General features: G+C 38.9%; 1 protein-coding gene across 1 annotated transcript in view; it reads right to left on the bottom strand.

Annotated features, from left to right (window-relative positions):
- The window catches only part of fndc3ba (fibronectin type III domain containing 3Ba), a 123,151-nt gene that overhangs the window by 88,975 nt on the left and 13,438 nt on the right, over positions 1-20,738 (bottom strand). Inside the window, exons 2-3 of the mRNA XM_047346116.1 lie at positions 4,906-5,051; positions 2,081-2,156 (exon numbers count right to left, since the gene is read on the bottom strand). Coding sequence (XP_047202072.1) covers positions 2,081-2,156; positions 4,906-5,022 — 193 coding nt within the window. The 5' untranslated portion in view covers positions 5,023-5,051. The remainder of the gene's footprint in view (positions 1-2,080; positions 2,157-4,905; positions 5,052-20,738) is intronic.

Genomic DNA, 20,738 nt, shown 5'->3' with positions numbered 1-20,738 from the left:
AAGCATCCTTTCAAAGCTGCTGTCTGACATCCTTGAAGTAAGACAATTCCAGAGGAGTCGGGGGGAAATCCCACATTACTGCCAACTCCTTCCATCTTTACGAGCTTCTAAAGTGGCATACATTTACAGTCTTCATTTACTGATATCAGATACAGCCAGAGTGGAGCTATGGCAGCCTAATCTTTCCACATCTGTCATCAATGCTCAGTTTCTTTTAATTCAGAGGAAAAAGGCCTTTAAATGCAAACTGTCATTATTATGTTTCCACCAACTTATATTTAGATTATTGACAAATCTAAAAGACTGCAGTTAGGTAATATTCAGGAGATTTTGCATGTTTTATTGCAGCAAAAACAACTTTGAACTCAGACTCTCCAGACACACAGCTTCTTTTCCCTTCACCTATATGTAGGAATGTCACGATGTGATCACATGCCTCAACTTAGGGTCCTGATCAGGGCTTTTTTAAATAATGAATGAGAAAGCTCAGTTTCCTGTACATGTTTTTTGGTCTACAGTCTCTGATTTTGTAAGCCACACCCACAGCAACGCATGCGGCCAAAGTTTAAAATATGACTTTATTTAACTAAAGGTCTATTTTTGTGTACACAGTCTGTAAACTGTGCATATTATTCTAATTATCTAACAAACTTTGTTTTCTTTAACAATGTAAGACTTTTACATACTTTACAATGCTCAAGCCAGAGCAAGAGAGACTGTATAGGGTGCTGCACCCTTGCTGTCAGTCTTTAACCCCTTTCAGATCTTTGTTCTGCAGTGAACACAAATCAACCCCCCCTTTTTTGATCATATTGCGAATCCATTGGAGCATGTGTGCATTCAAAGTGAGCTTGGCCAACAGCATTTCACCAGAGCAATATGTGTTAGATATTGGGATGGGTTTCCCTCTATATGTGGCAGACCTTTTTGTCGCTGTTCTCATGCTGGCTGTCCAAATAAATTCAGTCCTTGAAATACAGCTAAAATTGCTGTGTGTCATTCTCAAAATGTTATCATCTGTATCCCCTTCTGCTAATCCTCATAATTCTGAGATTAGAGGGACACTGGAGTATCATCTGGAGACTCTGGTTTATCCCCATGTCTCTACTGGCAATCTTTTTTGCTTTGTTTTATATCACAATGTTACAGTCATTCTCCAATCCCATCGAGGAAGGACACTTGTGTCCTGTGACCTGCTCTGCACTCTTCCACAGTGTCACTTGAGAGCTGTGCAGAGCGCAGCTGAAAGACTAGTCATTAAATTTCATAACGATCGATGCACTCTGTGAAGGAAACAGGAGAAAAACTTTCTCTGCAACTTTTTCCAATTAACTAAAATCACATTGAAATAAGTCCCAAGCCAAATTACATCAACAAGTCACGCAAAACATGCTAGCATTAGCTTAGAACAAAAGCAAGGAGCTTCATATAGAAACAACGAAAGATTAGCAGGAGCGAGACATGGGTTTATTAAAAATTGTAGCTGTATGTTTCAGGTGACATGTTTTTTAAGACATTGTAGCTCTCTTAAGAGAGTTAATCCGTGTTGGAGCCGCATTTTGAGGCTGACCTGCAGAAAGCCCAGATGGACACTGCAGCACTGCGAAAATCATTGGTGAGTGAGTAAGGAGCATAGCATTTATTTTAAGTAATTGCTGACTGAATTAATTCGACTCGGACTCAGTATCAGGCCTAAGAATCCTGATCGGGACATCCTTAATTATATATATAAATGCATTTATGTGTTAATGTAGTAGTATTGCCTGTTTAATCTCCATATATGAGAATTTGCAAACTGCCAAAAGCTGCATTCTTTCATTATATTTTCCACAAAAACGTAAAACATAATTTGCAATATAGTAATTATCATTTGTGTTGGTTAAAATAGCTTTGTGTGTCTAAAAATGGTTTGTAAGAAAACCCTAGTTTGATGCATTTCCAGTTTAAAAATCTAGCGTGAACACATGAAGATAGCCAACGAATAAACTGATGGAAAATTCTCAATCACAGATACACAAATGAGAGTGGTGGCCAGGCCCCACTGTAATCAGATAATATAATGTCATAAGTGAAGACTGACCCTGGATGCATTGCAGCGAGCCGTCCTCCGCCCGGATGGTGAACGTCTCCCCCGGGTTCACCTGCACCAGAATCACCTGCGCCAAAACACGAAGACAAAAAAAACAAACATTGTAAGATAAAGCGAATAAAGAAAGTATCAAGAGAGAAAGTGTAAATACACACATCCATTACATAATTTCCAGAGCCACGCTTACTATAGAATCATAGTGTGGCGCTTACACATATGAATGAGATGTTAAAAAGAAAATTAAGAGAAAGAACTGCTTTAGGACACACACCTTGATCTGAGAACAGGTTTTATCTTTGAAGGGAACAGAGGAGATCCGAAACAGACAAATACATCAGCATATATCCCAGTCCCACAGACAGAATAGTGAGCACACACATTAATGAACGCGAAGTAAATGACACTGACTGCTGGGTGGGTCTTCTTCTTCCAAATATGCCCGAAGTGAGCATCCAAACACCTTACCATCATATTCTCCGTATTCAGATTGTTGAGAGTGTACACGTGGCTGTAGACATGAAACAGGTGACCCTCCATAGCACACACACACAAGCACACACACACACGTATTCGGGGACCTGCATGCATGCACACACAAGCACGGCTCTGTCTATGTGCCACAGGTGAGCCGTTGTTCAAGCCTCATATCATCCGTTCCTCCTGTGGTCTCTGCATCTTCTCCCATCTCAGCACCAACATGCTCCTCTCACACACACATACACACTTCCTGCTCTGTCTGCTGCAGCGGCTGTTGTTGCCATGGGAACCCCAGCATAGTACTGGGCACCTACAGATGGAGAAAACCCCTACATGGGATCCTGTTGGTAGGAGTGAGAGGAGTGGCAACTAAAATCAACAGAACTGTACGATAGGAACCTACTTGTTAGGTGAAAAATGTCACTAAAGACCTGACCTGACCAGTGACCAGAGAGTTGAAACATAACAGAATTGGACATTTTCTAGATCAACGAAAGCCCCATTAATAATGGGTAACAGATTATCCCTACAATAACACTCTTCAGTGTGTAAGTAATCACCGAAGGAGGAGGACACAAAGTTACCCATTTTCAGTGTCTGCAAGGTCTTACAAAATATGGTCAGAGGAACCATAGAGATACAAAAAGCTAATTACACAGCCTTTTATTCAGACTGCTATTCAAACAGAGAGCAAGACTTCTGCAGATAACAGGAAGGCTGACAGGACTACAGCAAAGTTGATCTGTTATACCCTTTTGAGCTTTCAGAATAGACACAATGAGGAATACACAAAGAGACAACTTTCTACAGCTAGTAATGATAACTGCACTGTATATAGTGCTATTTGCAAATTAGATGCTAATGGCAATTCACAATACAAAATAATCATTTTTGTTTTAAAATGTTACTGAAAACCTAATTTGTAGCGACTTCTCTCCTACATGGTGTGACATCACTGTGCTCCTGATGTAAGTCATTAATAGTCACCCATGGCAGAAGGCTAGATAAAAACACATTCTGAATGCCATTCTTCTATTTTCTTATGTTAGAGAGCTCTTGAATCAGCTAAGCAGTACTCGCAGGTACAAGCTACGTGTCTCCATGTGTATGTACGGGGGAGGGGTCACTAGTCCAGAACTGGCCGTGGTACCAGCAGCAACATTTTAAACAATGTAGGCCGGTAAACACAAATATTGAGAAAACTGACAGACAAGCACTTAAGGATGTATTCAGACTCAACACAGACACTACAGTGCCTACACAAATGCTAAAAGGGTAAGAAACACAAATACACAAAATACGACACAGACAGATAAAACAAATATACACACACGTGGACACAAATATGCTGAGTCAAATCTGTATAATCATCGGTCTAGAGCCTTGATTCCACACCGGGCACCAAGTTTAAACAGCAGGGTGTTGCGATAAAAAGAGCTCCCTAACTGCTGTGTACTACAGCCAAAACCCCCCGCATAACTGTAACTTGTCGCAGCCAAAACACTCCCAACATACTTCCTCTGGGCTGCGAGGGAAGAGGCCAGAGATGATACAAAAACAGTCCCATCACTGTTCTACCAAAGGCTCACAGTATAAAAACATTTCTGTGACAAAGTATTTAAAGTGTCTTTAAACTGTGATGATTTTAATTTGTGTGATCGCTTGCCTTTTCCTGCACGGATCTCAGTTGAGGTGTTGTGCTTTGAAAGTGATCCAGCTGCCTTTGAAGAAAGTTCAGCAGAATCCACTTAACTCTTTTTCCAAAGTATTTCATACAAATCCTCAGCAAGCATGTTTGCCACGTGCTACAGGCTTCTGGCTTGGATATTCCAACAAACCTACAGCAAGATGTCTGGAAGATCAGCAGGACAACAATAGGGCAAATGTTGCAGAAAACCCTCTGCGCTGTTTGAAGTAAGGACAGTTTTCCATGCTTCTAAGAGTTTTTCTTTCTTTTTCCAGCTAAACTTTATGTTGCACAGAACACAGAAGATATCCGGTGATCACCTGCAAAAATGGCTTGACTTGACGTTGCATTTCTCTATGTCCTCATCTTTCTAGGAGCTCATTCTTGCTCCAACTAATGACTATTTTATTTTTACAGCAAGATCTTGGCAGCTCTTCCACACCTGGAGCAACAACACATGAGACTTGAGATGAAACGACAACAAAGGGAAGAGCCTGTGAGACAGCTTGACATTAACACTAGTGTGAATCACAATGTGTATAACCGCAACACAGGGATGCTAAAAGAAGAATGTGGCTGTATTTGAGGGTTGGAACTACAAGGGCAAGTGTTCAGATGACAGATGTGTGTGAGTGTGAAAAGGTATATGTACCTGCTGCGCTGCGTCACTGTTAACCATGCGAGGCATGAGAGAGAGGTCTGCGCTCAGGAGGCGGGGCGGAGCCAAGTCCAGTGGAATCTGGTCTGTCATCATCATTGTGACGTACATTCATGGAGAAATTGACTGAACTGCCCTACCTGGGAAAGTACAGAGCGAGAGAGAGAGAAAATTAACCAGGACATCCTCATTGTTCAGGCATTCACACAATGGCACAGTAAAAAGTAAGAAGAAAGAATAACATTACACTTGTATTTAAGGTAGGCTAACTTGATGTCAGTCTTTGTTTTATTGTACTATTGCTCATGATGGACAGCTTCTTTGAACACCTAAAACTTTCAAAGCAACCTTCATGCAGTTGCTGAAGTCATGGGCAAATTAGCTAACAGAAAAAATATGTGAAACCTAGCCATGAATGGCAACAATTTTAAGTAATCTAATACAGAGGAAACAAAATCTAAGTACAGAGAACATCAGGTAACACATTGAATATTGAAAGGGCACTTTTGATTTTATTTTAGAGCCCAACAATCATAAAATCTTGAAAGTATGAAAGAAAAACAAATCACAATCAGGTGATGAGTAATCTTAAAATATACTTTTCTAAAACAGGTCCCACACAAAAAGAGCCTACAGAGTCCTTGCTCTCTTAAACAGAAATGTATGGATAATGACACAGCATTTGTAACAGCAGAGCGTATCAACAAATTGTATAAAATAACAAAAGGATTGTTCAGTCAACAAAACAACCTTTATAATGGTAATATCTCAAAATGATGGGTGGTTGCTTATTGGCAACACAGAAAGGAAAGCAGTGAGCAGTCTTATATTTACTAATGATCTTGGTAAACAGCAAAGTCCTCCATGTTTACTTTTCATGTTCACTAGATTTATGAACAAATAGGAATCCTGCTTAAAGGAAAGCAACAACACAAAGCTGAGGATCGAGAACATAATACAGCTCATGTCGTACTAACGATAGGTAGCTCAAAGTGGAGTCAGGAGCCAGATCGTCAGGGTAAGTGCAGGTGCTGTCTGAGCATAAAGATCCTCAGATAAAATTTACTGTGATTTTTACTTTTTATGTGTCCTTAGTAATTATAAAAGCTCCTCTGTCCAAGGATATTATTAAATAAATCTTCTATTTATAAATTACAGCTATTTTCAAATATTCCATCCTGCATTTGTATCCACCATAAGTAACCCTGAGCCAAAATCAGGCATATTTTTACTTTGTAGAAGTGCAATTAAAAATGATAATGTGGCTGTCTAAATTGTACAAAATTTGACTTGAGTTATGTTCAGGCTTATTGGTTTATCTGCTTGTTTAATGCAGTTGCATATATAAAAAGGTCATATCTAATCTATAACTATTTAACTATTTTGCGTAATTTTACGACACATGACACTTTTAGGCCTGAAATTCAATCCGTGGAGGTTTTTTTTCACTGATGAAATAATTTTCCACTTCATGTAAGCAGAAAAACCTTTTCAACACTGTTGAAGAGTTGCTATTAGATTTGATTTCTGTTCACTTCAATTGGGATACGCACTTGAATCAAAATCCACATGAGAAGTTGGAGAAACTCTATATGTACACTGGAACAACACTATGAGATGGATATTAGCGTGAATCCAGAAGATTCAAACGCAGATGGTTGTGTTAAATGATCCAGAAAATACAATAGAAAACAGCAAAGTTATGCAAAAAAGGGAAACAAGAAGTATTTACTAAGGTGTTGTGTTTTCCTCGATCACTGGCTTTGTGCATGAATATAAACTTTAGTGAAATCCAACAAGCCATGTCTTGTTGACATAAAAGGAAATAAAGATTAAAGAGGCAGAAGGGATAAAAGAGAGACCAATTCAAAGTGTTCACTGTCAACAATAGCCCTATGGATTACAGTGGGCAGCCTGTTTGAAGAACCAATGAAAAAAGAAACCATGGTTAAGAAGGGGCTGTATTTTTTTAAGCTCAGTAGGGATAAATGAGATGGCTTTTAGCATGAACAAACCAAACTAACTTTACATAAAGCTTTTACGTCATTTTTATTATGTCTAACTGGTGCTCAATAGATTATACTGTTCTTAACTGGGAAAAAAGAAACAATGCTGTTTTTCCAATGTGGAAAACAATATGGCATCACCTAACTGGCTTTGGGGCAGGAACATAAAGAAAACAAAGCGCACATGGTGCTCATCAGGATTTTAACCAAGCCGCTAAACCAAACCTTAACAAAGTGTGTGTGCTTACACATACACGCAGAGCATAAAAGAAAAAACCAACAAAGGCAAACACCTAAATCTCTGAAGCTTCCATACACGTGCATCAACCATACATATGCAGTCTCTCGGGGGAAATATATACATGGATAAACTAAGGAGTCAGGCCTCATGTGTTCTCCATGATCACTCAAATATGTCTTCAAACATACAGACATTTATTGTGTGAAGTGGATTAAATACTCTAGGTGTTAAATTTCAATGCCCAAGAGAGAAACCACTGCTAAAGAGCTGCTGACCGCTGGCATGAAGATGCTTTTAGCGCACACAAGGACATATGCAACATACGATATGTATTTGTTAGGGATTTCTTTTGATGTGGCAAAGTCACAGAAAGCCGACTGACATCCGTCTCTGACACATTTAGTTCATGAGCATGTGCACGTGTGCAGCGCATTCCTCCAAAAACAGCTGTGTGTCATTGTGTGCCTTCTTTTTCAGCTGGTCCTCTTTTTACCACTGACAAGGTTGCTGAAAGGGTTAGCAGATAACCCAGCAGGGACTCATCCTGCTCTAGCATAAACACGCCAGCCTTTCATTGCCTTTCGGCAAATTTCAATCCATCTTTTCTTTTATTTCTTGACTTTGTTCTGCGTGTCTTTAATTCTTCATCGACGCCCCGTTTCCAGCTCAGCCTAGCCCTCTTGACTTATACATGCATGGACACACACACACACATGCACACACCCACACACAACCCAGACAGATGGTAACACCAATGTGAGCTCTGCCAGGAAAAAGAAAAGACAGAAGTAGAAAACAGAGTGGGAATTAGTAACTTGAGGCAAAATGGGAGGATTATAGGAATAATTTATGTAGGAAAATATTGTCAATTGATCAACGTGTTGACCAAAGCTGAAGCTTTTCTCTTAACAGTGCACTGTCTTTACAGCCAATGTCTTCACAGGAACCAATAAAAACACTACTGATGCTTTGCTTATTCTACCTGAAACATCATTACTCTACTTTATAGAGGGCCTTGCATTCCAGTGGTAAAAACATTCACATCATTGCCTTTTTTATGCATCTGATACCGTAGCATACCTAACTTGGTTTTAAGCTAAACCAAGCTGTCGCAGAATGTTTTAACTTGACAAAATAATTCAGCATGGCAACTTAGGAGATGTAGCTCACGTATATGCCACTATTTGTAATTTACACAAATGCAACTCAAATATTGCAACAATGAATTAATAATAACACTTACCTAATATAATGCTATATTATGCAGATGCTCAGTTTGAACTGTGGATGATTCATTCACCACAGCATGCCAAATGCGTGAAGTGGATACAACGGCAGGACAGTCTGACCTATTTTCTGATTAATCAAGCTAATAGTTATTTGACCATTAGGTAGTAGCACAAATACATATTGTATATTTAAAACTCTTCATCCCAATCCAACAGCAATTATGGCTTTTTTAATTTGAAATTTGTATATTTTTCTTAAAGTTCATCTGCTAATATTTTCACTTTCAAAAAAACCTAAGAGATAAGAGTCGCCAAACCAGTTTTGTCTCAGTGTCCATCTAAAGCAATCTGAAATATTTCACAGTGGTTTAGCAAAACCTGTATTATGGAACTTTTCCACTCTGTTACTGTTGTGTCAGACAGACACACATGTTGCATCAGGATATTCATCATAATGTGAATCTAAAGCAGCATAACAAACGTATTTCATAGTAGTTTGAGCAATTATTTTTACAAATTTTAGGCAATATCTAAAGTGCTGTGAAAATGAGATTTGCTTGGCTTTTAAAGGCCCTGCTTTGCACATCAGATCACTTTGTTTCAAGTATCTTCCCTTCTCCAAACTTGCTGGTGCAGGTAAGATACCATAGAATTATGCATCCATCTATTATTTTTTGGTGATCAAAAATTTGACATCCAACAGATCTAGGAGGGAAACACACACCTGGAATCACCTCAACTGACTTCTTTCGGTGAGGAAAGAAGCTCCCCTGTGCATGATGGAACTCTTCACCTCATCTCTAAAGCAGATTCCAGCTTTCCATTTCCAGGACCTCATTCTTGTGGTGACAATCAATATCTCATGACCATAAGGGAGATTGGAATGTAGACACTGACTGCTCATAAGTATTTCACCCCATCCCTCCAAATTGAAGAAAAAGAAGATTCCTTTTAATAGTAGTAGTAGTTTTATTTTTCATGACTATAAAAAGTCTTTAATATTGAATACAAATATGCCTATTTTCAAACACTGCAAACTTCCTGTCAAGTAATGACAAACTAGCTAATGGAATTACAAGAATGAAGTTCAGATATCTACCATCCTGTTTTTGCATTTAGAGGATCTTGCCTGAAATTATAACGTGAAGAGCCAAGCGATACATATAAAAAACAACTTTTTTCCCCATTTTAGTCTCATCCATTGGCAGAGTAACTATAGATGCTGTATAATTTCCAACTGTGGTTTTCCACATGCTTCCTGCAGGATGTAATGTACATACTGGAACATTTAATGCATCTGTGAATGAATAATGAGCATCAACGCATGAATAATGGCAGCAGCTGTTGACAGCTTCAATACATCCACATGCCAAACATACACATACATACATGGATGCAAACACAGTGCGGTTTCCTTTCCCCACTGGAATGCCGGAGAAATAACATGGCCATTCCAGGCAGGGATAACTTGTTTAATTTTAAAATTCCATTCTGGATTTGTACAACAATCAACCACTCATCTGTGCGTGTGAAGGGATGAATGTGCACATGCATGTTGATGTGCATGCATGGGAAGGGGCCAATATCGGAAAGCCTTGTGAAAGCATGGAAACTGTGTGTAACATAAAAGATGCATAACATAAAAGGCTTACTGAGGTGCAACAAAACACACACACAGATCTTAGACATTCAGTGGCAGCTCTGACCTCATAACACAACAGTCATTACTTATAGTCATTCATCATTCACACCCACGCCCAATGACTCCAGTTTGTCCATCCTGATGAAGCATAATGGATATTCACAACCACCTAACAGACAGTCTGACTTACTTCCATGCCACTGGTCACACCTCTGTGACACAACTCAGCAGGTTTGTAACAGTGAGATTTCCTTCTATGCACTCCCCGGTACACAGGTTTCTCCCTACTTTACTCTGCAGTTTCATAGGGCTTAGATTTGATCAGTCTTAACTAGAGCATGATGTTTAGGTCACACGAGATGACACGACAAGAGCTTTTTATAAGCGAATGTGTCACAAAAAGAGTTAGAGACACAAAAAGAGCTTTTTCATCCAGGATTTATGAAGTGTCATTTTAGCATCTAAACGATGATGTACAAGCCAGCATAAAGATCTAAAGGCACATGCACAATGGTATAAAAATGGAGGAAAATACTCCATTTTTTTTAAGCCCCAATTGGCTGAAAAAACTGAGTAAAAATCCATATCTATTTTATTCAATTTGTTGGCTGCTGCTTTTTGCCCTGGCTGTTAGAACCTAATCCTTCTCTTTTTTTTTTTTAACAGGGAAAGGGCAAACAAAAATCTGCTGGAAAAACCCATAAAACATTCATCTGTAGTAAACTTTGTAGCTGTTGTAGAAGTGTAAATTGCATATTACCTAAATCAGTTTTAAGACTCTGTCCTCGGTGCCAGCGTAACATCAAGCCTAGGAACAACTATAAGCTTCCAAAGGACAAGGCTTGAAGTTACTATGAATGTTTCAGTTTAGCAGAGAGATAAAAATGATTTTATATTTTTTTTAATGACTAATTTTTAACTCCCTGCTTATTCCTCAGAGCTTAGCATGGACTGGTTACCAGTCACAAGGTATACCAAATTTTCTCAACTTTTTTCCAAGCATTTTTTAAAATCCGCTAATGTTTTCTGTCCTACCATGGTTATAGTTTAAAGTCCTTTTAATGAAATGCAGGAGAAACTGAGTTTCTGCCAGCTATTTGGAGCATAGAGCAAAGCAGTGCTGCACGCCTTTAACTTGAAATTTAAAATCTTTTAATGTTATTGTATCGGTCATTTAAGGATAAAACCATTTATCGCCTACATTCAAGGTATATTTTGAATATGTATGTTTTTGTGCTGCACTAAAATATCCAGGAAGTTTTATTTCTACATTCTGCAACTGCATTCTGCAAAAAGCCAACACTGATCCGAACATCTAACCTTCAGTTGGATGAATGCACACATCTCTATGTTGATTTCAGCTCCTGCTGAAGAGCAACACCGTGCCATAAAACAGCCGATTTACCAATGCTACTTCCATTAATAAAACAACTACAAACTTTGTGGCCTGATAGATTTTATCTGTCAGGGAAGAAAAAACGTCTTCTCAAAAACTAGGGATGAACAAAATATGCTTTAAATATTAATTTGCTGGTATTCATTGCTACGATGACAAAAGTGACAACAAAGAATGTAAAACCTAATCACATTTTATGTTCTACATCTATAAATGCATGGAGAACATCATGAAAGCAAATACTGGTCATGAAATACAATTTACCCAACGAGTAATACCCTACGAGTGCAACTATGCTCCTAAACAGCACATAATAATTCAATTGAATCATGTTTGAATCATGTTGAAATGTAAAAGAAGTATTTTTTTGGTGATCACATGAAACTAACAGTATAAAAGTACTTCAAACAAAACCAATTAGACTATCAGTATTACCAATAATGAGCAATTCTTTTTACAAGGTTCCTATAAATTGTTCATATCAAATTCCACAGTTGAAAGAACTATTCAGAGTTTTTTTTTGGAAAGTTTCAAAGTATAATTTAAAAAAGGGACCCGATGGTTGAATGGACAGATGAAAGGATAATTTGGTGGATTGGAGAATGAACCAGCAGACAATGACCAATCCAACCCTAGGAAAAATCCTCAAATCAAATTCTGTACTTCCAGTCCCATTATCATGTCTGATGTTTTTTAAAACTATAAACACAATCATTGCTTATCCCTGCTGACAACTAAATCTGGTTATATGTCAGCATTCCAAACATATTGGATTATTCTTCTTCAAATTATAGGCCAGAAACACTTTTATAAAGCCTTTCTTTATTCACAGACATAGATGAAAAAAACTGCAAGATGGAGTTTGACTTCTGCCAGGCTTTAGTGGTGGAAATGTATCCTCTGATGTGTTTTAGCAGTGACGGAGCATGCAAGAAATGAGAAACAAGAGGAAGCAGGATGAAGAACTGAAACTGCACTTTCGATGGAAGGCTCTGTTGTTGTCATTGTGTGGTCAGATAGTTGTGAATATGGAGCTAACCTTACTGTGCTGGTGATGCTCTGTGCATCTAAATGTGACACAGAAGAATAGAGATAAGGAAAAGAAAAAGAGAGGCACTGGTAAAAGTATTTCCTTCTTAGTTACTGGGTGTGCTGAGCAGTGAGGAATGCTCTCAGGTGTCAGTGCTTAGAACTGCTAAATACACATACTAAATCACACATGCAGGCATACACAACAGGAACATCCAAGTAATTGTAACCTCATCTTATCAGCAGAGTATTTTAATCCTTGCTGATGTTTAATACATGCATGGATGTGCTGACATGTGTGTCTGTGTACGTGTCTTTGGAGAAATGGGGGGGAAGCTTCTAAATATTGTGGGAAACTGCCACCAATACAAATCCCATTCAATGCCAGCTCATTTTACAAAAGGTATTCAGCCTCTGAGAAACCTGCACTCTCACTCTTTCACCCTCTTTCTAACACACACTCATACACAGTTGGTATCTTTTTTGCCTGGACAGAGAGAGGTGGAGTGTAAAAGAGTGATGCAGGAAAGGAGAGAGGGGGAGGGAAGAGAGAAAGAAGGGTTCAGAGGAAGGCAAAAAGGAATGCTGTGCTTGTGCTTACATTGAGCGGGGATTTATAAAAGATGGAACCTCTTTTGGTTCCCACATTGGCCAGCAGCTTTTTGGACATATGAAGACTCAGTGTATGTGGGTGAGGGAGTCAGGATAGGGAGTAGGTAGTGAGAATCTTAAAGTTAGGGACAGTTGCAGAGTATCTGAAATCAAAATGTAGCTTTGGTTCATTCCGGTTGGCTTCCATATGTTTGTGCATGCGTCGGTGCAGCGCCTTCATATGTGCACGCTTTAGTTTGTGAAAGAGGTTAAGGTCCTCCTGCCCTGTAATTGTTGTAATGATATGTCTTCCACAAAGAAGAACTCAAAGCAGGGTGGGGTGGAATGCAACAGACACGTTTAAGTGCACATGCGCTAGCAAAACCCTGCAAGAACAAGCTACCTCCTCAAAAGTTCAGAAACTGATGACTTGACGGTACATTTTCTACTCAAACATATGAGATGTGGCACATCGAGAAAACAAGTCTGAGGATGAATGAAGGTCCTATCATAGTCAGATGCTCCTTGAAAGTTTTATATCACTTTTAACTCTTTTGAAACTTTTAAGTAGTAATTTTCACCAGAATGATGACACATATATAAAGACTGTTGGATGGGTGCAAAAACTTGTTATCACTCATGTAAAAACCTTGGGTTGCAAGGCACCTGCACTATGCCTTCCTCCCTGTGTGTGTGAATTATTGTTATCTCTGTGTGAACCAGCCTCCTTTCCGTCTCACACACATACACCCTGTCTGAACTGTCTGTTGAATTGTGTATATAAATAAAGAGATAGGGTGTCAAAACTTTGTAGTTTCACTGCAAAGTGGGCTACCCTTGTCACAAGTAACTCTGACTGTATCGTTCTTACCTCTGAGTTGACTAAATAATACCTAACAAAGACTGTAAGTAAAGTGTTGTTCTTACCTTTTTTAAGGATGAGTAGAAGACTGCAATGCTCAAGAACAACCTTACAGTATATTAAGTGTAGAAAAAAACCTGCTGTATCATTAGGCAAAATTAAATGTAGAGATACACGGTGGTTCACCAGAGTCAGCTATTTTTGGCCTGAATGGAAACACAAGAATTCACACTTTTCCAAATTAGTAAACACACCATACAGACTGAAGAAGACTCAAAGTCAAATGGCTGTAAGGTGGCGCAGCTGGTAGCACTGTTGCCTTGCAGCAAGAAGGTCCTGGGTTCTGATCCCGGCCTGGGTTCTTTCTACATGGAGTCTGCGTGTTCTCCAAGTTAATGGGTGGGTTCGCTCCATGTACTCCAGCTTCCTCCCACAGTCTAAAAACATGATTGTTAGATTAACTGGTTATTATGAATGGTCCTCGTTACGTGTGTTTGTGTGTGTGTGTGCAAGGCTGTTTGTCCTGTGTGTCTCAAAGGTGCCCTGTGACAAACTGGCGATTTGTCGAGGGTGTACCGTGCCTTTCGCCCAAAGACCGGTGGAAAGAGGCACAAGCCCCCCACCCGTGGATAAGTGGATATCGACAATGGATGGATGGGCTACTAAGACCCTGTAATTCAGGGACTGCTCTGTTATTCACAGAGCATGTTGCCTTTGCTCCTAATAGAAATCAATTTCACTACTCATAGCTGGATTCAATTTGTGCATTTTCTTATAATAGATTTAAAAGAAAAATCAAACATGACCAATATCAGTGTCAGGTCATCAAATCTTGCAAGGTCTCATTGGTGTATCTTGAGTTAGATGCTTAAATTCATAAAAATGCACCTAATTTCCACAGGTTATTTCTCCAATATTTCTTCCGTTTTTATGTCAAAAATTAGAAATTAAGGACTTATCCATTTTCCAAGGACAGTCATAAACTGCCAAAAGATCTTCAAGATTGTTTTTTGCTTATTCTCTGGTATAACAGGTATAAATCTGCTTTACTAAGACTACGTTCACACTGCAGGTCTTAATGCTAAAATTGAACAGAAATCGGATTTATTTGTGTGGTTTTTCACATCACTTTGAAAATGTTGTGGTTCTAATCTGACCCACATGCGCATAAGAACAATACGAGCGTCGTCAAACCATAACACCTATTTCTCCATGTTTACGTTGTTCTGTGCTTAAGTACACCACAGAAGCCATTTGTCACCGGGTGTTGTGTTGGAAACACGTGAATAAAAGGAGAGTGAAACTCTCTGTTTTAGGGAGATCTGACTGCGAATTCAGCACAACAAACTGTTTGGATGCTGGGAGACACAGCCAGCAACGGTGGGGCAGTGATGTTACTAAATTTACAGAGAGCGAGTTTATTCAGAACATTATCATGTTGAGGGCAACTTTCAATTATATATGTCAGCACCTCTCCTCTTAACTCCGCAGGCAGAAGACTTGATGCAATCCAGTGTATTGGACTGCAGCAGGGGCAGACCATCACATGCTCTGTAACCTCGATAGCATTTTAAAGTCCTCTGTTTGAAGGGTTGTATACGAATTTTTCAATACAATCTACGTACCACATCCAGATGGTTCCTATGAGTCTTTCAATTAGGGTTGAATAAAGTTTTATGTCTGCTGATTAACGAGCTCTAACGTCTCGCTGTCTCTCCGCAGTTCTATTCTAGCCCCCCCCATCTGTTTTGCTAACTGCTACCGTTTCCTGCTGAGCTGCGCAATATGGTGATGAATGTGATGGAAAGTGACGTCAAAGTCACATCTAATGCACTTTGGTCGTTCCCACTGGAGTCACATTCCAAAAGATCAGATACGAGTCAGATTCAGGACCACATATGAATGTGGCTCAAATGTGACTTGAAAAAGTCAGATATGGGCCAGATATGAGAGATAACACTTGTTCTAAAAAGTCTGACCTGGTCACTTGACCCCTAAAAAATCCGATTTGGACCACATTTGCCTGCAGTGTGAACGGGGCCTAAGTGTCAAAGTATTGGTGTCAGGCTGAAGAAGCTCCTTCCACTTGTTAAATCTGGTGGACAGGCTAGCCATTAGCCACTAATAACGCTAAAGTTAGCTTCTGTTTCAGAGTTACTGATTAGCATTAAATTGAAGAGTTATTTATACTGTTTTTAATTGAGACTGGTCTGCACTGCACTACAAAACACTTTGAGATTTATAAAACCTTTCTTCTACACATAAAAACACAAAAAGGCTATTTTCAAAACTTTCTTTGGCATTGGGACCTCCTTAGATTGAGACAAAAAAACATGAATATATGGACTATGGACAGATTCTTTAAAACAGTTTTTGATTTTTGATACTTCTCTGCTAAACAAGAAATGTGGATTCTTAATATAAAAAAAAAAAGTTATTGTGAACTCTATTGTGCATTGTCTTATCTTGTAAGCTGGATGTACCATTACACCCCTAGTCTTTAATGCACTAACTTAATTAGCTGTTCATGCATTCATTTTTTTAGATTTATCCATAAATGTACCACTTTCTCTCTTGGGTTTGTCTCCATTTCTATCATTTCCTCTATAGGCCAGAAATTCTGCAGATCATTGAGTCCAGCTGGACCACAGGAAAGTCAGGGCTTAGTCTGGTAAACGATGGCCTCAGCACTTCTCTCCCAAAGCCGTCCTTCGACCTTAACACCAGCACACACATACGCACACCACACACACATAAAAACACACATAAAATGAGTACCCTGAGCAAAGCCTTTCTCCTCTGTCATTCTCCCATTCATCCATCTACCAGCCTATCCAATCCTCTCATCAAGCTAGTTTTCCAGGAACATAGGCAAGAAATAGATGACCTAGTGACTTCAAATGAGCTTTCTCTCGTTTCTGACGCTTTTCCAAAATAAACCATTTAAATGTCAGGTTGCAAATTGTACGACACACTGTAAAACTTTATATAAATATACATAAATCATAAGACGGCTATTCCTTTGGCAAAACCTCTTTTATTTATTTAATACTGAAAGACACTAACCTTAGATTGACTGTTTCTGTACAAAACAGTATATAGGACTTGAAAGCTTACCAACCCTTTTCTGAAAAATTTATAAACCTCCCTTTAGATTCAGTTTGTTGCCTGAAGAAAAACTTGTAAATCACCTCCACTGACATTACATAAGGCATTAGGTATATGACTCAAATAATTCAGGGTCATTTCATCAGTTTGCACCCTCATATTTTATGCCTATATGTTAAAATTGTGTCCTTTCCTACTTTTTTCCAAATTTTGTACCTGTGAACAAACCATTTTGTGGCAGTGTACAGAAACCATTGCATGTCAGTTTATTTCCCTAGTTATTTTTAAAGAATTATGTTGGCTGATAATCATAATAAAATCAAAATGCTCGAATTTCGCATAAACTTTTGTGAAAATGTATGCTCTTTTAAAACATTTTATATTTCACGCTAATGCCATGGACTGTGGTTCTGATCTACAAATAGAGCAACTAACCCATGAAATACGAGAGATTATAACTGCTGATCAAACCAAATATATAACTCTTGATGGTGTATATTATTTATTGGAGTAAAATCATCCAATTTCATCATCCATTATGTGCAGATTGTAGAAAATTACTTTAAATTGTTGGTTGTCAAAATGGGTAAGGAACATACCCCTGGTGGGCATGAAATTACCAGGGCTGCTCCTAATTGTCCCATGACATATGCCTTAATTTTATTTGATAATTTGAGTATGAGACAACCCAGGCTACAAAGGTACAAAATGGCCATTATACAAATAACTTTTAACTGTTGGTTGTCTAAGCGGGTACGAAACATCCACCTGGTGGGTAAGGGCTGATAAACTGGCTTGTAAGAAGCAGCCCACAGGAGACAGCATCAATTCATACCTGACTTTGATTATGAAACTAACAAAATTATGCAGGTACTCACTTGTGATGCAGCAAATTGACCTGCAACTATTTAAATGTAATTACAACACTTCAGAAAAAAAAAAAAAAAAAAAAAAACACTGGATAGTCTCTTTACCGTTGATTCTGGTCTCTACAAAGCAGCTTAGCCACAAACTAAGATCTGCTGAAATGCAACCCGCTTCCTGGAAAGACCCGTCCTTCATTACCTTCCCCTGCCCTCTTAAAAGCACAGCTCCCCTCTCCAGTAGCCTGATGGGAAGTCATTGGCTGCTGCAAAGGCAGTGGGCGGGCCCCAGTAATAGCTGATACACAAGAAGCAGCGGCCTATTTCCAGAGACAGACTACAGTTACACAACTTTGAACACATCCTTTGACAAGACAACGCCCTCAAAACATAAAGATGGCCAGATAGAGAAGGTGAAGCAGCATAAAATAGGAGCTTGTGGGACTGTGAGAGAAGAAGTAGAGAATGGAGAAGAAAAAGACTAAGGGTGAGGTAGGAGGGAGATCAGTTTTCCTTGGGAACAGAATGAAGAGGAAACTGCTATTTTGCACTCAGGTCAGGAATTGTGGGAGAGTCCTTCCAGCCAGTACATGTGAGGGAGATCGTATTTGAGGGAGAAACTTAAAAAAGGTTAACTGGTCTGTGGTGGTTGATAATCTTAAACAATACCTAAGGGGAGGTTTGATGTAAAATAAAATATTGTACCCTTGCACACACACTAGTTCACAAAGTCATGTCACTTTGGGGAAAAACAAGATAATTCAGTCTAAATAAATCAATATAATCAGCTCCCAGGTCGATCCAGGATGGAATTGGCAGCTGTCAGTAAGACGAAAAGGACAGGGAAGTCGGGTGATAAGATCAAAGAAGAGAGAAGATGGAGATGGGTAAACAACGGGAATGGAGGTTGAGTGAGCATAGAGGGAGAAACGTGTGGAATCCTAATTGTGTTATTGCTGCAGAGCAAACATTAGTCCTGCCTGTCATACTGCACAGTGGGTAATGTGTGTGGGAGACAGGGCAGAAGAGAAAATTGAATGAGTCCAGCAAATTAAGAGTGAAGCCAAAGTTTAGGACACACTTTTCATTTTTCATGCATTAACACAGTTTACAATAAGCTCTATGTTGAACTAAGGGCTCTACTGAGAGTTTGCTGCTAGCTTTACATTAGCACAGCACTGCTGTCTGAAGCAGATGCAGGCATCTGCTCAAGTCGGCCCTTCCTCTTTCAGCTATACAACTGTGAGCTGACTGTGTGTGTGTGTGTGTGTGTGTGTGTGTGTGGTTGGGCATGGGGCCAGTAGGCAGTAAACCCACAGTAGAGGCCCTGACAGTCCAGTACTTGCCACGTAGCAGCGACGTAGCTCAAGAAGAACTGAGGGAAAAGCAAGACATGTATGCTCAAGCGCAAGAGGCAAAAAAGGTTTCAATCAGGAGGGAGAAACTAATAAAGCTTGAAATAATATAGGTCAGTGAGTAGGACTAGTACTGTAAACAGAAGCTGCACAGTAAACACTGAGGCAAACTACGCTAGCTTGACTGTTTATCTCTACCAAAAAAAAAAAACGTATGTTTCCACCATTTACAGCAAGCAAGACAACAATAATAGTCTTTTGGGTCTGTTTTAAAAACTGATGTCCACACATAAAAAATATATATTTAATGTAAGACAGACAGGTCAAAATGCAGAGCCACCCAATTTTATACATAATGATATAATGGTAGAATTGCTATACTAATCTTCTTAATTAATCTATCAGCCTCCCTTTAGTCTAAAACTACAAGAGATACACAGAACAATTAGCTGATTAGAATTGGACAATTTAAAGCTTAAATGGCCCTGGTCCTAAGGTAATGCACCATACATAACCTCTAAGATGTGTTAATAACAACCCTTTTCAGTTGGGGCAAGGTTACTCAGGAAAGAAGACTCAAAGTTAACTAACTGCATGTATTTAAAGTGAAACACTTTAAACACATGCAGCAGACATGTACCAAAACACAATAAAGTCAGACAAAGCACAGGGCTTGAGGAAGCTAATTAAAAGTAGAACTGCACAATATCTGGAAAACCTGTAGATGTGATGCTGTTGCTAAATAATGGGATTACATTATTGACTATAATTAAGCTACATTTTCCTGACTCGTTTATGTCTTCTCCTTCAAAAAAATCTCTCCACCATAGTTTGAGCCTAAGCATAGTGTCAACTAAAAATATACATGGAGTGACGGCACTGAGGCAAGTTAAAGTCTATTATACAGGCCAAATATAATAGCATGCAGAATTTTTATGCGTTGTGCATCTAAGCAGTCCTTTGCAGAAGCGTCTCTGCACACATTGATATTGAAATGATGATTGCAATTCAATATATTGTGCGGTTCTCATAAAAAAGGAAATATTTTTGGCAATACATCAAGCTTATCTGCAGTTCAATTTAACCTGTTAAAGAGTAAGGGATACCAAGATAAAAAGGAAGGCTCAATGTATTAAATGAATACAATAATACTTTGTATTAAATAAATACAACGTCAATTAACAATTGTAAGCTGAACTCTGCTGTAAAGCTAATATAACTAACAGCCAAAAAGATGGATTGGTCAAGCAAAAGGATCTTTGCTTCAATTAATAAAACAATAAAAGGAAGGTGTAGTGCAAAACAATCAGAACACCTGTAGGTAGAATCTGAAGTGGTTAACACTAAACCAGGAACAAGTGATGGTGGCTACATATCCTCCTTTCCATTTGCCTCCAAAGTCAGAACTTGGATCTGGAAATGACCAGTTTTTGGTTGGGAAAACCAAGGTAACTGCTATTAGTAATATAAAGCATTAACGATGTTAGTCTAAATTATGTATAGCA

This window comes from Girardinichthys multiradiatus, chromosome 19 (genome assembly GCF_021462225.1).
Source record: "Girardinichthys multiradiatus isolate DD_20200921_A chromosome 19, DD_fGirMul_XY1, whole genome shotgun sequence".
Lineage (NCBI taxonomy): Eukaryota > Metazoa > Chordata > Actinopteri > Cyprinodontiformes > Goodeidae > Girardinichthys > Girardinichthys multiradiatus.
This window is presented reverse-complemented; position numbering and strand designations above follow the sequence as displayed.